The following is a 21,523-nucleotide window of genomic DNA, read 5'->3' as shown; positions in this document are numbered from 1 at the left end:
GTGTCTTCTGAACTTTTAATGATTTAAATCGCAACCTAGTACTTTAAAGTTACAAAATTGAAATCAATATTATGTTTAAAGCTGGAAAAAAGAGTAGAAATTAATCTAATAAATCATAACATTTTAAAAGGAAATGGAGATATACCTCTTATACCTGTACTAGTTAAATATTTACCTTTAATTTCAATAATGAAACTTGCATGTATAGGTATGACAAAGGGCCTAGATCAAGATTATGCTTGAGTCATTAAAAAGGCAACAAGATAGAGGTGAAACAGTTTGGTAAGATGTGAGAATGGCAGCAGATGTGAGTATGTGCAAACACATGTGCAAGGTAAGATGCAAAAATGAAAACATACTTACACCAAGGTTGCAGGATAATGCTACATTTTAAGTCATTTATTACTATTAAATGTCTTCAAATTATTGCAATATCTTATAACTTAAAAAAAGTAGCTCATTTAAAGAAAAAGAAAAATTTGCTAAAATATTTTTCTTTCTTACATACCTTAGTGGAGTAATTTTTTCTGATCATTCCTGTTAAAGTTTAAAGGTTAGAGGGTTATGGGAGAGGAGCTCTCTGCTAGTAACTGCCAGATGTGTCTTTCCCGGCTCTCTTCATGGGAATTCTAAGTGTGAATCTTTAATGACCTATACAGTGTCACGACTTCTCCTTGTGTCTAAAGCTGTCAGTGATTTAGCCTCAATTTAACTACGCAGGCTTAATTTTCCACTCAAGCCAGATTAGTTTCCACATCATTCCTTAATTATGCCATACTCCTTTCGGACAAGAATTTTCTTATTTCCCTTATATATCTGAATCCTATCATTTTCCAGGGCTGGTTCAAATTTGAGTTCTACCGTGAAGTCTTCTCTGATCACTTCAGGTTATAGTCCTCATCCCTGTTTTTCAGAACTGTGCAGAACAATGTTATCCTTCATAAACAAATGCTTTGGTGTTCAGGCATTATTTATCCAGAACCATTATTTACGTGTTAACTGTGATATTTTGGAGAGTTCATATTTTAGCCCTTAAGAAAAGAAGTTCCTCAAAGTAAAATTCCACAAATTACATGTTAATCATAAAGGGAAACTGTACCTCAACAATGGACATAACTTTAACAAACAATCAAACTTAATGTCATCACTATAGGATAAACTGACATTACGTGCTTCCTAATGAGGACATAACATCACCTAAGCAGCATTCCTACCAAACTGGGTTTAACCTGAATATAAATATGAGGAAGTAATTAGGCAAACCCAAATTGAGGAGCATCTGTAAAACTGGTGTAGACTCTTCAAAAAATACCAGTGTCATGAAAGATTTAAAAAGACTGAAATAGATGTACTGATGTAGATTAAACAAACGTTAACAACTACTTGCAGTTGCACAGTCTTTGCAACCTTGATTTTTAAAAAAACATCGATTAAAAAAAACTGTAAGAAATTATTAAGACAACTGGAGAAATGTGAATATAGACTGCATAACAGTAACACTATGATATCAGTTTTAAATTTCTTGAATGTGATAATTAGACTGTGGTTTATGTAGAAGAACATCCATGTGTACTGAAATATTCAGGGATGAATTGTCACAATATGCAACTCCTGCAACAAAATGTTAATTGGTAAATCTAGGTGAAGAGTACATGGGTACTCAATGAGCTGTTCATGAAATTTTTCTGCAGCTTTGAAATTTTTCAAAAATGAAAGCATGTATGCATATATGTGTGTTAGATGGAGGTATAAAAAGTTCCTGGCAGGGTGACTTCTGTTAGTAGATGTTCAATACGTAACTGTGAAATGACTGAAAGAATGACACTGCTAGTTCCCGACAGCATTGCTAGTTGCATTTGCAGACGTGATACCACACATTCCAATGCAGCGCTAGTAAAAATAAAAAGACTACATTTGTTTCCTAAAAACCAGTGGCACTTTCTCTTTTGTTAGCTCAGCTCTATGTACCTCCATAGCACATGTTATGTGCCGGTCAGTGTTTATTCTGCTCACTTAACTAAATGATCTGGATAGGAAATTTTGGGAGACAACTTCATGGGAATTTTCTAAACTAATTTTGTTTGCTCTCTGTAGTAATATGATAAAATCCACATAATTTTAAATTCATTGTGCATGTCAGAAAAGCTTGGCAAAGTGATTTCTAGTGACTCCTTCTCCAGGAGAAGAGTGGGAGAGGAAAACTCCTAAACCCTTCGCATATTACATACTTGTTCCTCCTCCGGGACTGGTGAGCACCAGAGAAGGATGTGGGGCTTCCATGCTTTTATGAAGTGTGGCCACTGCAATGATTTTTCTTTTATGTATGCATAGCTTTGTGACATCTTCATCTGCTTTAACATCTTCTGCAGTTCTCTGTTTCACAGCAGCTCCAGGATCAAAATTAAACACCTGGAAAAAGCACAGCCTTTGTTTAAAATATGTCCATAAAAATATTAAGTAAAAAGATCTCTTTGTTAAAAAAAAGTTTTGCATAGATTAACCCATAAATCTGAATAAAACTTTCTCAAATTTTTAAATTTAAGAAAAGCAACTTTATATAAAACGTAATAATTACTTCCGCTGAACTTATGGTTTTTAGTGGCTGGGTAAATAATGAAAAGTATCCTAATTCTAAGATAGCTAAGATAAACATATGGAAAGGTATAACATATCTGATAATGTTCCCAATTTTAGATACTTCCTGATGTTACAACAATACAAAAACAGATGAAGCATAGTTTAAAAAAACCCTAAGATCTGACATCGCCGCATACTTTTTCTTTGGCTTTATTTTATTTCTATGTTAATATCACCTTATCACTGATTTAAATTATCTACTACTCTATTTAAAAAATACTTATTGCTTTGTGTATATACTTATAAGCTGTTTCAAATGATTTTTTTTGAATGAGGTGACACACAAATAAAAAGATTAAGTTGTCTATTAATCTTTAGTTCATAAAATTAGCACTATTACAGATATTCAGAGAATAATAATCTATTTCTATAGTAAATATTTTATCATTTAAAATGATTTTACTTTGTGCCTTGCGAAGGAGTAAAACAGTTTCATTTTTAGCTAGGAGGTTCAGCTTTGTGATTTTAGAAATATTTGTGGCAGATTTATCAACACCAGTGCTAAAAATAACACTGTAGACTGAGCAGTAGGGAAAGAAAATATTGCACTGTTAAATAGTGAGCATGGGCATAGCTCTAATTAAAAGGTGCAAAAGAGGTTTTGATGAAATATTTAATATGAATATAGGTCTGTCACCTTTGAAAATGACTCTTGGACTTGAACTATTTTCCACAGTCTTTAAGCATTCCAAAATGCATGCAAAAGATAACTGATTAAGGACTTAAAAATGTATATATAATTGGAGAAGTAATATAAACATGAAATGCCAAATGAGAAAAGCAAATATATGAAACACCTAAAAATAAAGAATTGCTGATACATCTATTGCAAAATGGTTACCTTGGGAAGAATAAGAGGACATTCCAAGCCACACTTGCATGTTCCGTCAGTAAGCAGGTATGTTTTAACCTGCTCCAAGCAAGATAACAAAGACCCACTGGGACTGCAAAAATAGTTTAAAAAAACATCAGGAAATAATTCTGACTGCACATATTACATGAAAAAGGCATAATTTATAGTCTTACTGTCCTTTGCAGGATAATATTTTCCTACTAAGGAAAAGCATTTTCTTTGTCAATATTATGTTAGCTACTAAATTATAGCCTTTAACACTATCGCTCTTTCTTTTGAACCAAAATATTTCTCAGAAAAATACAGATCTTCATAGAAAAGTAAATATAAGTATTTTGAAAACCAAGAGTGGACTAAGGATGGGAAAAATGCTATTATTCTTAAGAAAGAGCAGGCAAGAAAGGAACAAGAAAACTACATGGAAGTAATCACTATCATTTTAAACTAGAAGATCTACTTCTAAAGCTGTTTGAGGGAAAACTGAAATTTAGGAACATGCTGGAGGTCAAACCAGGAAGTCACTAAGTTTACAAAAGTTTGAGCCAACAAGTTCTGCCCTTTAATCTTGGAGTCTGGAACCAAGTTGTCCGTATGTGAAAACTGGCTTCTCTTTTTTTTCCCCCTTCATCTATGAAGATAGATCAGTGTGGCTCAACCCAAATTCTACTGAAGAGCCAAGCTGCACTGATAAGGAGAGAGCCAAGGAGAGCTGACAAAGAATGGGGAACTCTTGAGGAAACAGGGATTTAGATGGCAGCAAGGTGCCTTGCAGGTCTTTGGTTACTCGCTGGTTACTGGGTAGTGCTCTCAATGTTACTAGTCGTCGTCAGGTCACAGAAGTCAGCATGATAATGTGAATACTGATCAAATTCAAGTCTACAGATTAAGTACTAATTCAGAGGACAGGATAAGTCTTTAATGTTTTATTTACAATGAGAGTTAGTTTAAAACAAGCAATTTGCACTTTAGGACTTTTATTAATGTGTTGATTTTACAACTTGTATGCATATTATATTTTGAAAATTATTATATACTTTTCATTCAAGAATATCTTTTATTTATGACTACTTATCAGAACCTTCACTTAAGCTTTCTGATAAAATTTATCCAGAAACAATACTCCCCATTTTATAAGTAAAGCATTACACCACTGGTGCAAGACTATTCTGCTTCTACAAAAACACAGGGAGTAGTTTTGTATCTATGAATAAACCAGCTTTAAAATGCAATTCATATTTAATTTATGGACAATCATATAAGTGAATTTTGCATGTAGAAAATCAGAATTAAAACCCTCAACTTTGTTAACTCACCCATTCATTTGTTTAGGCTAACAATATTTTTATCCCATCAATATGGGCAGCAAGATGTTTTTGGAGGTCTGATAATTTTGATGAAATAAGACCACAGTGATCATGTAAAGACTTGGTAAATTTTGTGAAAAGAAACTGTCTAACGTGTTATAGTTAAAGAAACTGTGTGACTGAATCCTAGAGGAATTTAATTGTAAAATTAAACTTGAAGACAAGAATTCCTGAATTCTATTACAGTGCTCTACTCCAGACTCTTTAAAAACTACTTCCTCTCAATCAGTCAGTTGGGTTCTTTCCTTCAGTTGCTCTTTAATTAACTTTTGGGAGTAATAATTAACACAAAAATAGTTACAAGTCTTATGGCATAGATAAAGCTTAGAAGATTGGAAGCAGGTGGGAAATTCAATGTGCAGCCTCAATGCCACCCTGAGGCAGGAGCAGCTGGAGACTAACCTAAAAATTGTAAGCAAACTGCACATTGCAAAGGGAGCTGTAGAAGGACGGCTAGCTTCATATATGTTCAAACAGTACTTTAACCAGTTATATGAAAACAAATTAAACCCATGCTAACTGAATTTATTTGAAGGTGTTTCACCTTATCTAGCAAGGTTAGTTTCCAAACTAATCTTTAGTGTACAGATTGGATTGGGAGAGCTCAAACTAACTCACAGTAACAGTGAAGTCTACTCAGACTTGGAAAATCATCAACAAGATAACTGACAGATTCCCAGACTTTATTTGCTTTAACTTAACCCTCAGCAACCTGAAAAAATTATTTATCTTCCACAGAGGTGAAGATGAAGTAAAACAAAACAAATAGAAAACCCCGAAAATGAAATTATCAAGGTTTTGGAGTTATTTGCTCTAAGTTGAATATATATGTTGCTGCTTACAAACTAGAACAACCATAAACATGAACATTAACACTGATATCTTGCTATATTATACTGATAACAAAGTATTTCTGGCAGTTTGTTAACAAATTAAATTAAATTCCTCATTCGTATAAATACATCTTTGCATAAATGAGAATTCTGTTGAAGCTGAGAGACAAATAACCACACTGAAAGTAACAGCATTAATGTTATGATGCACTGAGATATCTCTTAAAAAATTCTATTTGTAATAGTTGTTGCAAAGATTTATGGTATCCTAATCATATACTCATTGATAAACTACAAAGTAAGGAACTTAGGTGCCAATTACTTAATCATAAGACTAAAACTTCTTGACAACAGTTCAGTTATTTCATTCAACTTGTTCTACATAATAAATGCCGTCAAAATTTTAAAAAGCAGGTATTTACATGTTATTTGCATGCTTTTTACTTGTGCGATGACTCCATCATGACTTTTTCTTTTTTACTATTATAAGCAGGAAACAGAGTTAAAAACTACAGAAAAAACAGGGGAATTATTTTTAATTAATATCAGGCATTAAGAAACTAATACTTGAGATTGCCTGTATATAAAAACACTCAACCTAACATCAGAATAGCCAGCTGAAGCACTATGAAGGACACTATAATACTGTCAAGAGACACTGGGTCTATTTTCAGTATTTCACATTCTCCTGTGAATACAGTAATGATGCTTATGTTTCTTTCAGAAATCTTCATATTCTTCTTTATCCTTGTTACAGAGATAAGCAGAATGAGATTTTATATGAAAACAAACAAGGCACAAAAATTCTCTCGTTACCTAAGGCAATTTACATTGCAAAATAATACAGAATAAAAACACTTGAATATTTCCAGCACAAAGATCATTTATTCAAACTGATTTGAGGTGCTGTCAGTCACAGTATTTTCAATCTCAGAGGAAAAGATTATCCTCCTTCGTTTCGGGATCGCATACTTGGAGGTAATGAGGTAATAATAAGGGCTCACCTGACATAAAGCACTCCGTTTTGATCCACACGACGCTGCCAACCCACAGGAACTTGTATAGCTGGAAGACCTCCATCCTTGTCCCCTCCGTCACACTCCTTGCCTCCATTCATTTTCTGTGTCTGCTTGGGACTCCCCAAAGATATCAGCAATAAGATGATATCCTTATATTACAGGGCATCATGGCTTTCAAAAATGGCCAACGCAGCACAGTTTTCCCCACACTGTACAAAATGCATTGGGAAGCTTCGGCTCAGTTTGGAACCAAGTCCTTGAAATCTGCCATTGTAGAGAAAATCAGTTTCCCATTATCATCTACATTAAATAACCAATATTTAATTTCTAAGGATGGTCTACATGGGTAAAAACGAGTGCTTCTGACTAAGGAAAATCATATTCACCAATGCTGGCACCTGTCTGAAGTGGGGGAGGGGAGGAGTGTATGTTTTTAGTTCAACATTTTGTCTTGAACCTTGATGCTGGACTAAAATGACCTCTATTGTTTAGAAACCGGTCTCATTTCTACAGTGTGAGTCAGTTAATATTTCCAGGTACTACCCGCCTTTATAGGCCACATTCTTTAAACTTTCTCTTCATCTTCCAATCTGAATCCAAGATGCTGCAGGTTGGTTCATCTGATGTTTTCATGTCTTCAAAATTCCAACAATGTAGCCTGAAACATATGTAAATATGTAAACACTATATTTAATGATGGAAGATTGAGAAGCTGTACACTTTTAAAAATAAACTGGTAAGTGTACCAAACCACTTTGATGTCCTCTGCTGTCAAAATCACATGTTGAATTCAACTCGTTCTCTTCTTCCAACCTGATCCACTTACTCCAGTTAAACCAATTTGCTTGCTCTTCACCATTGCAACTTTCTCATTACCTATAATTATGGCATTACATGTATACACACACACAACCTCCTTCTAACTCACAATAAAAACACAGAAACATTATCTATCACCTCTTATGACCTGAAAACTAGAAAGCTGTGTGTTAATCCAATCACTTTTGAACACTTTAACTCTACATAGCCCTATGACTGACTTTTCCAATCACCGTATTGAGCTAAAGAAGAAAGGATTTCCTTTTTTTTTTAAGAAAAAATTAAAAGAAAATAAACTTACAGTACATTACCAAGTACGAGGAGGTTTTCCCCCCATTGTTCTTGGATATAAGTGGGAACTGCTTTGCAGTTAAGATTGACAAATTCCCTTCTACTATGGGGTACGTTCTTAATTCCTTTATTAAGTCACAAGTTGCTGTCTGGGGAAGACATACTGGCTTGAAACAGCAGCAATCAGTGCTAATGTGGAATGCTTGTAAGAGGTCATCTTAATAGAGCTGTTAAATAAAAAAAGATGGCAAATAAAATTTTAAAAAGATTTAGTACTTAATCCTGGTGGAGAATGTGATAACACAATTGCTAGCATTATTTGTTGTGGCAAACAAGCCTTTTTATAATCAATTTAATATACACTGTATGATTGCACTGTGGAACTCATGAAATTACACTGAAAGATGAATGAAAAAAACTGTTCCAGTGTTACAGGAGTGAGACTTGTGGTTTGTGATAAAAATATACAGTGACAACATCACTCACAGATTAAATGCTGAATCTCAAACAACTTAACTGGAAGTGAAAAAGATATGCTCTGGAAAACTATGTTCAATGTCTTAAGATTCATATAGAAGTATTTAAACTGTTTTAAAAATTTAAATAAAAATTAATATTCTGTTTTAAATATGCATGTATAACTCAATCAACAGATTAAATAGTATAAATAGACACAAAACTACTCAATCTGCATTCCTAAAAGCCTACATATTTAAGTTAAACCTCAAAACTTTTTTTAGGTCTCTTCATTGGGAAAGCAAGAAAATGCTTTGTAGTAAAAGGCATCATGTATTCAGGAATATGCCTAATTTGCAGCCTTGCCTGTGAGACAGATTAAAGGTGTAATGAAGCATATACTAATTTAGCTGAAAGTCAGGAACCATGGGGATAGGTGTGAGAAACACTGGTAGGCACTAGGAAAAGGAGTAAAAATGTACTGGGAGGAATGTGGGGTAAAAGTAAAGTGCCAAGCAGTACATTCTCAATGGTGACTCAAGCTAATAATCTGCATTGCTGGGTCCACTCCACAGGGCCTGGGACAAGAATCATTGTTGTTAATAACATGGGGAATGTGTCAGAAATGCAAATCCACGAGCCTAACTCCAGGCTTTCTGAATTAGAATGGCCAGGTTTACATTTCCACACAATGGGGGCAGCCAGCCCTTTACTTCCTTTTGTTCCTGGGAGGGTCATCCTTTTTTTGGCTGAAACTTCAGCATTCTAGAGGTAGGTAGCTCAACTGTAAGGGCCTTAGGAACCCCCTACAGAGCAGAGGTCCAGTATCTACATAGTAATCTATTTATCTGTAAGTGGCATTGATTTTCTCAACATTCATATTTGTAAACTTGGAAAATTCAGAGACATTTGAAGATGCAAATTAAAACTGAACTGTAATCTCACTGTAGAATAATAACCACTGCAAACATGGATAACTTTCTTTCATTGCTTTCAGAACGTTTTAAAAGCACACAGTAAAAAAAGTTTACTATAACAATCTGTGAATCACCACTCCAAATTCAGAATGTAAACATTTTGTCATTTTTGCTTATTTTAAAAAATAAAACACTTAGAAGATAATACAGATGAAGTTCAATACTACCCCTTCTCTCCATCCCACTTCTCTTTTTAGTCCTATTCTCCCCTCTTCTAGCCAAGAGGCAATCAACATTCTTATTCTGCTCTGTATCCTTCCAGGCTATGTTTTTATATGTTTATTCCCTATGTATATATGTAAACAATATTTGGTGTCGTTACATGTATTTTAAAAATTTTACATAAATGCTATTATATATTATCATTCTGAAACTTGAGTTTAAAAGTTAACATTGTTTTGAGCGCTATCTCTGTTGAGATATATAGATCTACCTCTGCTGCAGATCCAATTTGTTAATTTTTAGCATCTGAATAGTATTCTATCATATGACTTTACAGTTATTCATCCATTGGTAGATGAGTCACAGTAATGTCAGGTAACAGGGTCTACACATTCAAGCTTTTCAGGCACTATCAAACTGCTCTCTAAAGTACTTACACTGATTCTAATTTTTTAAAATGTATAAATGTGCCTTTTTTCCTTTAAATACTGAATCCTTACCACTTTGTACTTTATTTACAACTTGAGCATTTTTCTATGGCATTAAATATTTTTGCAAAATATGACTTTTAATTGCTTAGATTTTTCTTGGATAGGTGTTTATAATTTATTTACTTACTTCCCTTTTGTAGACATAGATTTTCTCCTAAATTTTCACAATTACAGATAAATCTAAGGTAAATATCTCTGTACATAAATCTATGGCCATTTTGATAATTCACTTAGAAGTATTTACTAAAATAGAATTGTATAACTTTAGGGCCCTTGATAAATTTCTTTAAGTACCAAAGAGGAGTTTTAGGAAAACACTTCAGGCCATGTTTCTCAGACTTCTGAAACCTATGCATGCCCTCTTTTGCTAAATATCAAAATCAATTCTATTTGCCCCCAAGACTCTGATAACTATCTTCTACCAATCATTTAAGATTTAGTCAAGTTTTATTTTTATAGTTTTATTATTAAAACAACAGTTTCTCCTCTTTTCCAAATTGAATATAAAAAAATACATATTCACAACTTTTTCACTTCACCTTCCCTAAAGATACCATTATCACCCACCATGTTTATATGGCTTGGTTAAGCCCAACAAACACAGGTTAAAACAGAAAAGATATTATGATATGAAAGGCACCACCATCTCACTAATACTCAGGATCAGGGATAGATCTCATACTTCGGACAAAACTTAAATTTATTTCACAAACATTTCTGGCAGCAATAATAATAAAATTCAAAAAGTGGGATGTCCGTGTGTATGTGTTCAGAGGAGAGTATCTTCCACAATTCTACTAACATTTTCATTTTCCTACTGCCTTTCAATATGCAAATTAGTATATGAGAGTTGGGTTTTGATGAAGTAACTTGATTTACTTCTTTGTATTGGCTTCATTCAGAATTCAAATTAAATGTTACCTCCTCAAAGAGGCTACATTGTAAACACTAGGTATTCTCTCACACTCTGTTAATTCACCGATAACTCTTATTATCTGATTTTTTTTATCATTTATTTGCTTGCTTATTGCCTATCTCTCCCCACAGGAATGTAAACTGCTCAAAGCAGGAAACTTGTTTCTCTAGGTTCCTCCCATATTCCCACTTCCTGGTATAGTGCTCGGCCCAAAGTACATGCTTAAATAGTTTATGAAGGCTATGTATATTTTAATTAGCTAACATAGTTTTATGTTCCAATTTTTACCATGTAGGCTTGTAAAGTTTTAGCAACATTTGCATCTAAAACGAAAGACAGTTTTTAAGAGAAGTCAGTAGAAGCCAGTAAGTATGCACGTTGACATAAAATACAAAGAATTATTTTGTTTTGCTCTAGATTTGTCCCAAATCATCTCCCAATCTCTGAGAAATAATTTCTGGGTAGAAAACATATGATAGGGCTTCTAGGAAAATTAACATGCTAACTTTATACTTTATTTGTACAGTGCATCAGAGTTTTATTTAAATGGTTTATATATACACTGTAACTGGATTAATACACAAACTACTAAAATCAATGATGTAACAATATAAAAATTAAACATATTTCAACATATTAATTGCTAATTAATGCAACAGACCTTTATTCTGTCTGCTTTACCAACTTCTTATCAACATAATAAATTCACTGTTATGCAGTGCTAAATGTATATTTTAAAAGTTATACCCAAGACACCACGAAGACTAAGTATCAGAGAATATGACATCATGAAAGTAAGTAGCTAATCTTCTGAATAACATCAAATGTTATACATTCTTCTGAATGATATCACACAAACTTGATTAATGGTTAAACATAACTAACTGATTTTTAAGTCATGTGATATTATGAGTAAATTCTATTAAAATTTTTATAATGACATCATGCATTACTCTTGTGCTCAGTGGTGTTACTGTATAAACAGTTGGACAAAATGAATACTGAATGAACTATTGATTTATCATGGAGAGATGATGTAAATTAGGTGAAACACCAATATTTAGTATGTGATATAAGCCTAAATTATCATTTATACTTTCTATACAGTGATTATAAACTTCACTCATGAACTATTCGAAGTTAAGAAGTAGACCCCACTCTGACATTTGCAATAAAGAACGCCTCATGTTCTCCAATTGAGAAAAAAGGCTCACATAAAACCTATCTCTATACTTCAATTCCAAAACAATATGTACATGCAACAACAGATATGACTGGATTAACAAATAACATGAGCATTAGCATTGTGAAGAGTAATGTCTGAGTGGCTACAATATTATTATCATTTGAATGGGTAATAAATGGATATACTCATCATCTTTCCATCATTATTAGTTAAATTATGCCGGTTAGAGTAACCCTAAATGACATTTCCCCTTTTCAATTATCTTTCACCGTCATATTGATTATTTTAACAGCTCCTTCCCAGCACTTAGCCAGCCCTTCCATCCAACCTTCTCATCTGTTTTTCTTTTCACCTATTTATTCAAGCTATGCATTTTCACTTATGATAGAGCATACTTACCTTTTGGTTATATCTTCTTTCATAAAAAAAACAAACAAACAAGCTTCCAATAGATTAGTCTCATCTTAACTCTGGTAATTATTTTCATTTGGTTCTTATCTTCACTGTGCAGCCACCTCTCCCAAAACATACCTCTCAGATACATCTTTTGGAAGAGACCTAATGCCTCTGCCAAGCTCTGGTTACTCACCCCAAAGTACGATTTACATTACCATAAGCACATCTTTTCTGCCCCGATCACCGAAACTCTCTACTTTCAAATCTCCTTGCCCTTTTAGTGCAGAAGAAATAAACATTCAAAAACTGCATGATGATCACATTCACGTAGAAAGGTTACATTTTTTCACAAACTGTGAAAGTAGAGGGATAGGTTCCTGAGAGTAAGGCCAGTCCTCAGAGCCAAGGTAACAAGCATCTTAACCTATGGCCACCTATGGTGAGGAGGATTATTTATACAGGCCACTTCATGCTACCAACGTTCAGCAACTTACACATCTAGTCACATACAAGCCTTTAGAGGACTAAATGTTGAATGTAGTAGACTGAGATTGGCCACAAATACCTTGCAGTTCCTTCCATTAAGAGGTGGGATTTATTTCTTGAGACTTTGAATCTAGGCTGGCCTTGTGACTTGCTTTGAACAGTAGAATGTGATGGATGTGCTACTGTTCAAGCACTGAGCCTAAACCTCAAGAAATCTTGTATCTTCCACTCTTGCTACTTGGAATTCCATTGTCACAGGAAGAACCTGAGCTAGCCCTTTGAGGATGAGAGACCATGAGAAGAGAGAGAAGTCCAGCTGAAGCCCCAGATATGTATATGAACCCAGCCAACACCAGCAGAACAGGGATAAGCTGTCCCAGTTGAGCCCAGCCTAGACTTCCAACCCACAGAATCATGAGCATTATTTCAAATAGCCAAACACTATACTGGAAATGATCTGAAAGTCTAAAACAGGGTTTTATTTAAATTAATTGCAATATTGAGAAACTATGGAATTCTACCTTTTAATAGTTTGTAACGTTAAGCAAGTTAAAAAAAATGTCTTTCCTTATAAAATGGAGACTATGACCTTATAGAATTGCTCTGTACTGGGGATACAATAAGTTAAACATCTTAAACTAGTGCCTCGCACATAATAAATAATTAAGCTATTATTTATACATAGCTATTAAAATCATGTTACAGAAAACCTAATTGCACTGGGAAAGGTCCATGACATTGTCAGGTGAAAAAACACACAACGAAGTTGCATGTATAGCTATAAATCTTTATTTATAAAAGTGCTACTTTATATGTAGCTATAGGAATAGAACAGTCCTATCTTTTCAGTGCTTGTCTCTGGGTAGCAGGAACATGAGTGATTTTCATTTTTTAATTGCTTTTCTGTATTTTCAAAATTTTTTATAATGAAAATGTGTTGGCTCTGTAATCAGGAAAAATATTATTTCCAGAAAACTTAATGTCATAAACAGCTAATTAATGTATCCTCAATCCCTAAAAGCATTAGGGAAGATTTTTAGTGGAAACAGTCACACGCTTTGTGCCCAGTATTATGCTATTATTTTTCTTTCTGTTTTAGCCGAGTAGAGAAAAAGATAGGGAAAGTCAGGAAGAATGCCACATTAACCTGAATGAATTAAATACTAAAAAGAAAAATTAAGGTTATCCCTTTCATTGGTTCTAAAATGCCTCAAGTTGTCACTCTTACTTTCCTGCTTGGAATGCCATCTCCAACTCCCACACTCAAGTTCTTCACTAAACCAACTTCTGTTTATCTCAGTTAAAATGTCACTTCTTCAGAGAAGACTTCCCTGGTTTCTCCAATCATTATCTGGCTTTTCAAGTCCAAACTAGGTTCCCTTTATAGTTCTCCCTTATAATCTTCAGGAATTCACATATATTACTGCACATAACTGAGCATTTTCTTTGCCCTTGCCATTCTACAAGACTACAAAGAAAAAGTGATTGAGACAGTTAACTTCAAGTTAAAGCTTCCTTTTGTGTCTTTAAAAATACAGAAGAAAAGTGAGGATTTGTATGCTTGTAGAAAATGCTTACTATACATTTTACTTTCTTAAAAGCCCAAAAGTGAACAATCACCACCTCCCAAATACATATTCTTAAAAAAAAATTCAGAGAACTGTTTAAAGTATAATAATAGTCATACCAGAACATCTGTGAACTAACTGATAAACTCACTATAACTCTGAGGGAAAATGTATCATTTATTTCTGTATATTAGGCATCAACAGAGTTGGCTATTTTTGCTTTTCTGTAGTGTAGCAACGTTTCTCATGAGGAATATTTATAAAAAATACTTGCTAACATTTACATAATCTTTTTAAGACTGCACTAAGGGTTATTTTCACATTTTATCTGTGCATTACTGGTATTTTGGCTACTCAAGGTATAGCTCAATAGGTCACATCATTCTTGAAAAATAATGTACATCTATTATCTATCTATCTATCTATCTATCTATCTATCTATCTATCTATCTATCTATCTATCATATTTAACCAAAACTGTACTAAGAATGAAACAACTGTGACATATCCTTTTAGGGGTTGTACAACATATTGAAATAACTAATGTTTATGTACTATTACTTAATAGATGTTTAGCATTCTTCAATTCACCTGGCAATGGATGCCAAGTTCCTACCTGGAGTGATCAATTCTGTCTAGAAGTAATGGTGCCCCTTCCAGTAACACTGGCAACCAAGATACTCAGAGTGAAAAATAGGACAATTCCCCAGCCATTGAGGAAACAATACATTGTCTCTAAATATGTATAAATACCTAGGAAAACTCAAGTCTAATCAAAATCTCCAGCAAACATAATTAAATGTAAAAGATAACCATAATCTAACTAATTATCTGATAAGGTCTCTCAAGATGCAAAAGGAAGAAGGTAGTCTCTGTGAGGATTCTAGACAGGGGAGCCCCAAACATACAATCTCTACTAAGTTCAATTAAATAAATGACCTTTTACTGTGTTTAGCTCACACATCAGGAATGAGATGAGTAAGCAGTAATACCTGAGGATGTTTAGTAGTGTCATATGAAAAGTGTCTCAAGGAAACTTCATTTTGTCTTTGACTGCTCACTGGACTGCTGAGGAAGGCAGAGAAAATGTAGCAATCAAAGAAAACTTCTGTACAAATATTCAGGTTGGAGAGGAAGGGAATTTCAACATCACAAAGCCAGGCATAGAATAGCTTAGAGAACATGCTGAAGAAAACAAAAACCTGTAGAAAAGAAAGTCTCCAATTTAACAAATACATAAGCAAAATGTAAAACCAAGTTACAAACAGGAGGGCTCTGGGCCAAATCGCACCTGCAGATGTATTTGGCTTGTGTACAATTTGAGAATGATAATACAAGTGAATTCATTGACAATATTTAAATCAAAAGATTTCACATGAAAATGTGCATTTCCTGCTTTACCTGAGAAACTGGACAGTGTGGTAACACTAGGTCAACATTCCTGCCTTGCGACAATTATCTGGAACGGAGCAGGGGCTGCTCCTTCAGAAAGGACTTGACTCTCCAGTTCACTGCAGTGGCTTCCTGCTTCATTCCCACCAGTCTGGCCTCTGTAGGCACTTGGGTTTCCAACCTCTGGAACAGAAAGGACCTTGAGATAAGGCTTGAAGTGACTGTAGTCCTTGACAAGAGGTACAACTTAGTTTTTTTAATGACCACTTAACCTACACTTTATTGTTCCTTCACAAAGGTAGAGGATGAGCTCTCAGTGGATCCTCACGCATTGTTAATACATGAAGGAATGCCAGGAAGCCAGTTGAAACCACAAGCACACACAGTTAACTTTCTTAATGAAACTGATTTGACTCTGAGACTGGTGGTTGTTGAGTTAAAGGAGGCAGAGGGTACAGAGAATTGTCATCCAACTTCAATCCTCTCTTTCTCTCCTTTCTTAGCACCATTGTTAATAATACCACATTAACACTATCTCAGGAACTTATCTTGGGATCAAAGAATTATGAAACAAAATTGTACATTATCATTATTGAGTTACAAAATGACATTCTCCCACTGACTTTCAAAATTGTTTTTTTTTAGCAAATAAGAAAAAAATTTAGAAAGACTTTCAAAAGTATACTTAAGGCCTTACGTACCTCTTACTTAATTTTCTTCTAGCTATCAGGGAGACAATGACAAGATTCTTTCTCAACTTAGGTAAAATAATCTTTGGTGCAGTCTAACTTATTTTGTGCTGTTTCCACAGTCATTGAACAACCTTCTGGTTATTTCATGGATTTCAGAGGAGCTTGAATATCATTAAGTTGGTGACTTGGATATCAGATATAAGAATTTCAGTCAATGAAAACAAACAAACAGGTGGCCTGGTTTATAAAGTAATTTCTTGGAAATATAGATGGTCTGTGTCAGAACTTAGAGGTCCACCACCCTTGAGAGAAATGGCAAAATCAATTTTTTAAACTGGAAGTGTAGCGATCACATCTTAGACTGTAAGTACTCCACAAGGTGCTTCTTTCCCTTTGAGATCTTTGATGTCTGGCCTATTTTTTCTTTTGTCTTTTTCCTGCACTGTATTTAACGTTTTAAGTGTTTACTGGGGATCAACTTCATGTGAAGCACTCCATGAGAAGATACTAGGAACCCATTCATAAAGTGAACACAGTCTCCCATCTTAAGGAGCTTATTGCCTGAGTGTGGAGGGTAGGGAGTTGGGCAGTCAGGTAAACAGGTAAGAACACTGAGTGACACCAGCTATGACAGGGGTCAGTATGGAGTGCTACATAAGCACAAAGAAAGGGCTAGTCTAGTTTTCAGGGATCAGAGAAAGGGGGAGGCAGGATACATCTAAGGATGCACAGAGGTTATGTAGGCAAAGAAAGATTAGTAGGAAGCCCCAAACTTCACCTAATCCATGCAAATGATCTTAGTTCCAAAAGATTAATATTGAAGATCTTATATTTGTCTGGTAATAATAATTCCAATATTGTACTCATTTTTAGCCAGTAAGAAGCATAAAGATCTCATTTTGTTAGACCTTTTAACCTTGAGATGTGATAAGTGGTGAGGCATTAATGAATATTTTCCACGGGAAGATCTGGATGCCTCCCCGATGCCTTAAATAGAAAATGATGACCTGACATCTAGATAAGCAAATACTGTTTTGTAGAAGAAATAATGTGAGAGAATGATGATTCACTTCAATAAGAAAGTAATATTAGATGTGACTGCAATGGAAGCAGAAGCTAAAAAGAAAGCAAGATATGGATAAGGGAGCCTTAGCTTATAGACAAAGTAGTTCAAAACTGCTTGGAAGTATATCCTTTAATAAAAGAAGTCCATAAGCAATGAAAATAAGATGACTATTGTGCTAAAGTTATTTTAGCCAAATGTACAAATACTGGCTGACATCCTACCACCTTCTGGGATCTTATACATACAGATATTAGCTCATTTAATCTGTGTCACAACCCTATTGGTAAGTACTACTATTCTTTCTTTTCCAGAGTTGAGGAAACCAAGGCAAGAGAAAATAAATAATTTTACCTTCTCTTTTCCTCTCTGATGATTCGTTTTCCCCTTTCCTTATTTTTTCCTCCTTAGTATTGATCACTATCTAATATACTATGTATTTTACTATTTACTCTGTTATCGTGTGCCTTCTATGATAAGAACATAGCTCTGTGAGCATATTAGTCATTGTAACAGACAAAAATCCTCGCTGCTTTCTGCCCTGGGTTCAATAGCTCCTTGAAGGCAGGCCTTGTATCACAACTTCTTTATTTCTCATAGAGCAAAGTACAGAATCTTAAACATGCTGAAGCCAAAATACTTGTTGAGTGAATGACGAGCGTAATTAATCAGTAAGGGTATGCAGAGCCATTGCCGTGCTTAGCACTGCACGTGTCACCATAAGGTAGGGAAGCACAAAGTACCATCAGTGTTCTCAGAGACCTTAGGACCAGAAATATAATCATAAATAGAAAAGCTCTTGATGATATGTTAAAATGACTCAATAATACACAAGGTGGTATTAAGAAAACAAAAACAAAAACTGTAGGTGTGTATTCAACCAAAATCGAATAAAGATTAAATAGAATCTACTTTTCTTATTTTATTTTCAGCTCAATTTCTGGATTCAGGGACTATCTCCAGTGCCTAGAAGAGTATCTAGCACACAGAAAATTACTTGTTGAATAAATGAATGTCTGCATACAAACTATGACATCAAATGCTAAATGGCATGGGATAAACTAAATATACCACAGGAACTCAGAGATGAGGTAACAAATAAGAGAAAGAACAGTTAACTAACAGGATGTTTGGCATCCACAATTTTCTCGCTGTATAACTTTGAGTAAGACATGTAACCTGAGCTTTAATTTTTTCAATTTGTCAAGATTAATGGACTGTACTAGATCAGTAGTTTTCACATTACTTTAGTTGTAGATCTTTTTTGTCTAATAAAATCTAAATGGAAACTTCATTATATAAAACAAAAAAGAGATTTCTTGGTAATAATTCATTTTATAGGACCAAATTATAATATTACTTATCAAGATCCATCAATAAGAATAATGGACTATTTTGATTAATAAAACTGTGAAATCAAGGCATATGGGTGACAGTTGCAATTCTAAATCATCTTCATCAACAAATTTATTTCTATACTTTGTTTTGACTTTATAATATTGAGACAAATCTGATTACCACAGAAAGCTATTGCAAATGGCAACTTTTTTTTAAATAGCAAATTTGGCTTTGGCAATACAAGATCTCGGCAATCAAAACGGTCTAGAAGCTTGAAGGAAAGTAAAGAAAATCTTGTTTCCAAAACTGAATGACTATCTATCTAATCACTAATCATGTTTCTGGTCATGAACACAAAACATGGGCAAGAACTACCCCAAACTAAAATTAAGCAGGAAGACTTTCTTTAATACAATATTATCACATTAATTTGCCATTGCAAAACTGCAAAGGAGTGATAAGGATACGTGGCACGAAGACGCACCTACGTCACGTCGTGTTTATTTAACGGAGTACACGTTTGCTGCAGCTGTTCTCCTGCTTGCATAATCTGATCTGGATATATAACAGTGGACTCAAGTTTTTTTTAAAAAAGCCCAGCTGAAAACTTAAAAATAAAAATGCATACTCATAAGAGGTTCAAACATCTACATGAAAATTGGTATCAAGGCTTTAGTCAGTAGTTCATAAAAATAAAAACTAGCAGCACAGTTTATTTTTGTTTCACGATGTGTTCATGTGTTACAAACTGGTATAACACATTTGAGTGGGCATGTTATTTTTATTACAGTGTTAAAATACTTAATATAATTTTATAATTTAAATTTGTGTCCAACATTTGGAAAACTGAAGAATCTCCTCTGAGCTGGATGTTCTTCTGGTCCTTCCAATACTGCCATTTGTACATAAGCTAGAAAAGCAAGAAAGACTTTATAAAGATGACTTCAATGTTTTCAGTTCAATTTTATGTATGTTTACTGAGATAAGATACCCAAGGGACAGGGAAGAGCCTGATCAAATTGAAGTGGAGAACTTGTGTGAGGGAGTATCATAAATATCGCTTTAAAAAACATGTCAGTCTTCCTATAAGATGAACCTCTATGCAGATAAGCTAAAAATAGCCTTGGTATCATAGACCCATGACATTTCTAACATAAGCACTGCTGGTCTACAAGTATCTTAACTTACAAATGCAATTTCATTCCTATGTAGTTATTTCCTGATAATGACATCTGTCAGAGAGAATAACTTTTCAGTGATTTTCCCTTTATTTACTTGAAGAACATATTCTGATTTGAACTACAGAGGAAACTCGCTTAACTGACCTCCACATAAACAAATCACTGAATTAATCAAAACAGCATTTCCATTTGAAAACAGACAAATGCTTACTTCTGCTCTTACCAGTTGTATTCTATACTTTCTAATATCAGTTGTGGTTTTCCCAAAGCTGTCTGAGTCAATAACACTTGCTGGTGTCATTTAGGAATTTAATAAAGTATTCTGTAAACAAATGAAATATAAAAAGAGAATGACTGTTTCCATGAAAATTAAGTCAAAAGTATAGCTTTTAATACCAGCCTCTTAAAGAATGAGGTTGAATGAGATGGGAAAGAGGAGAATCTCAAGCAGAAAACTCTAAAAATTGTGGTTAAGAGCACAAATTCTGGATCCAGACTGCTGAAATTAAAATCTCAGTTTTCCTACTTGCTGTGTGACTTAGTTAGGTAAGTTATATCTCTGTTTTTCAATTTTCTCATCTGCAAAATGAAGATAATATTAATATCTGCCACACAGGATTAAGCAAATCAAAGACATGAAGATTTGTAAAGTACTTAGTGCTTGGCTCATAGCAAGCATTATGCAAATATTTGATAAATAAATAAAAATAGCTGGCTGTAAAGGAAATCTCAATGATTCCAAACAACTGAAATCACACAGAATGTATCATCTGATCAAATTTCCATACAGAATGTCATAAGAAAATGATATCCTCAAATACCCCTGTGTTTGTAAAATTTTAAAAACAGTCACTTATACATAGGCAGCAGTGAAAGCCAATTTGAGGTCAATGATTACGAATTTATGGCAGAATCCAAAATGTGATTATATTCACCAGAACATGACTTATTAGACAAGACAGCAGTGTGGACAGTGTTGGACCTCTGGCTTATTGAGTACAGGCATAGAAAATACAGAAACAAAAGAGATTATATGATGTTTGGAATTTAATATCAAACTATTCTAATATACAGAAACATTTACGTAGAGTAGGGCAAGAGAGAATGACAAAGCAAATATGGCTAAATGTTAATTGATGAATTTGTATGAAAGAGTTCTTTGCACTATTGCAACTTCCTGGTAAGTCTGAAATTATTTCAAAATAAAAAGTTTTAAAAATGTAAGAAAAACACAAACAAAAATAAACTAGGATCAGGGTTTTGAAGAGGGATGGGCAAAAGACAGAGGGGCAGTGAAGCCTGAGATATGGCAGTTGTGTTACTGAAATATGGAACATAGAATCTAAGCTGGAATAAAGGTTTAAATGAAGTTAAAGAACAAGAAGTACAGGTATCAAGGGAGG

General features: G+C 34.1%; 1 protein-coding gene across 9 annotated transcripts in view; it reads right to left on the bottom strand.

The window, feature by feature from the left end:
- MBD5 (methyl-CpG binding domain protein 5) overlaps positions 1 to 21,523 on the bottom strand; it is a 336,548-nt gene that overhangs the window by 48,752 nt on the left and 266,273 nt on the right. For 5 of the 9 annotated variants that reach the window (XM_072960931.1, XM_072960932.1, XM_015244842.3 and 2 more), the window contains 4 exons: positions 15,856 to 16,029; positions 6,692 to 7,364; positions 3,479 to 3,581; positions 2,229 to 2,409 (listed from right to left, as the gene is read on the bottom strand). In XM_072960931.1, the coding sequence (XP_072817032.1) occupies positions 2,229 to 2,409; positions 3,479 to 3,581; positions 6,692 to 6,804 (397 nt within the window). In that variant the 5' untranslated portion in view covers positions 6,805 to 7,364; positions 15,856 to 16,029. The remainder of the gene's footprint in view (positions 1 to 2,228; positions 2,410 to 3,478; positions 3,582 to 6,691; positions 7,365 to 15,855; positions 16,030 to 21,523) is intronic. The other 4 variants (XM_072960933.1, XM_072960934.1, XM_072960935.1 and 1 more) reach the window with 2 other exon arrangements.

The sequence above is a fragment of the Vicugna pacos genome, chromosome 5 (assembly GCF_048564905.1).
Source record: "Vicugna pacos chromosome 5, VicPac4, whole genome shotgun sequence".
NCBI lineage: Eukaryota > Metazoa > Chordata > Mammalia > Artiodactyla > Camelidae > Vicugna > Vicugna pacos.
Note: the sequence above shows the minus strand (reverse complement) of the source record. Positions and strands in the feature narration are given on the sequence as shown.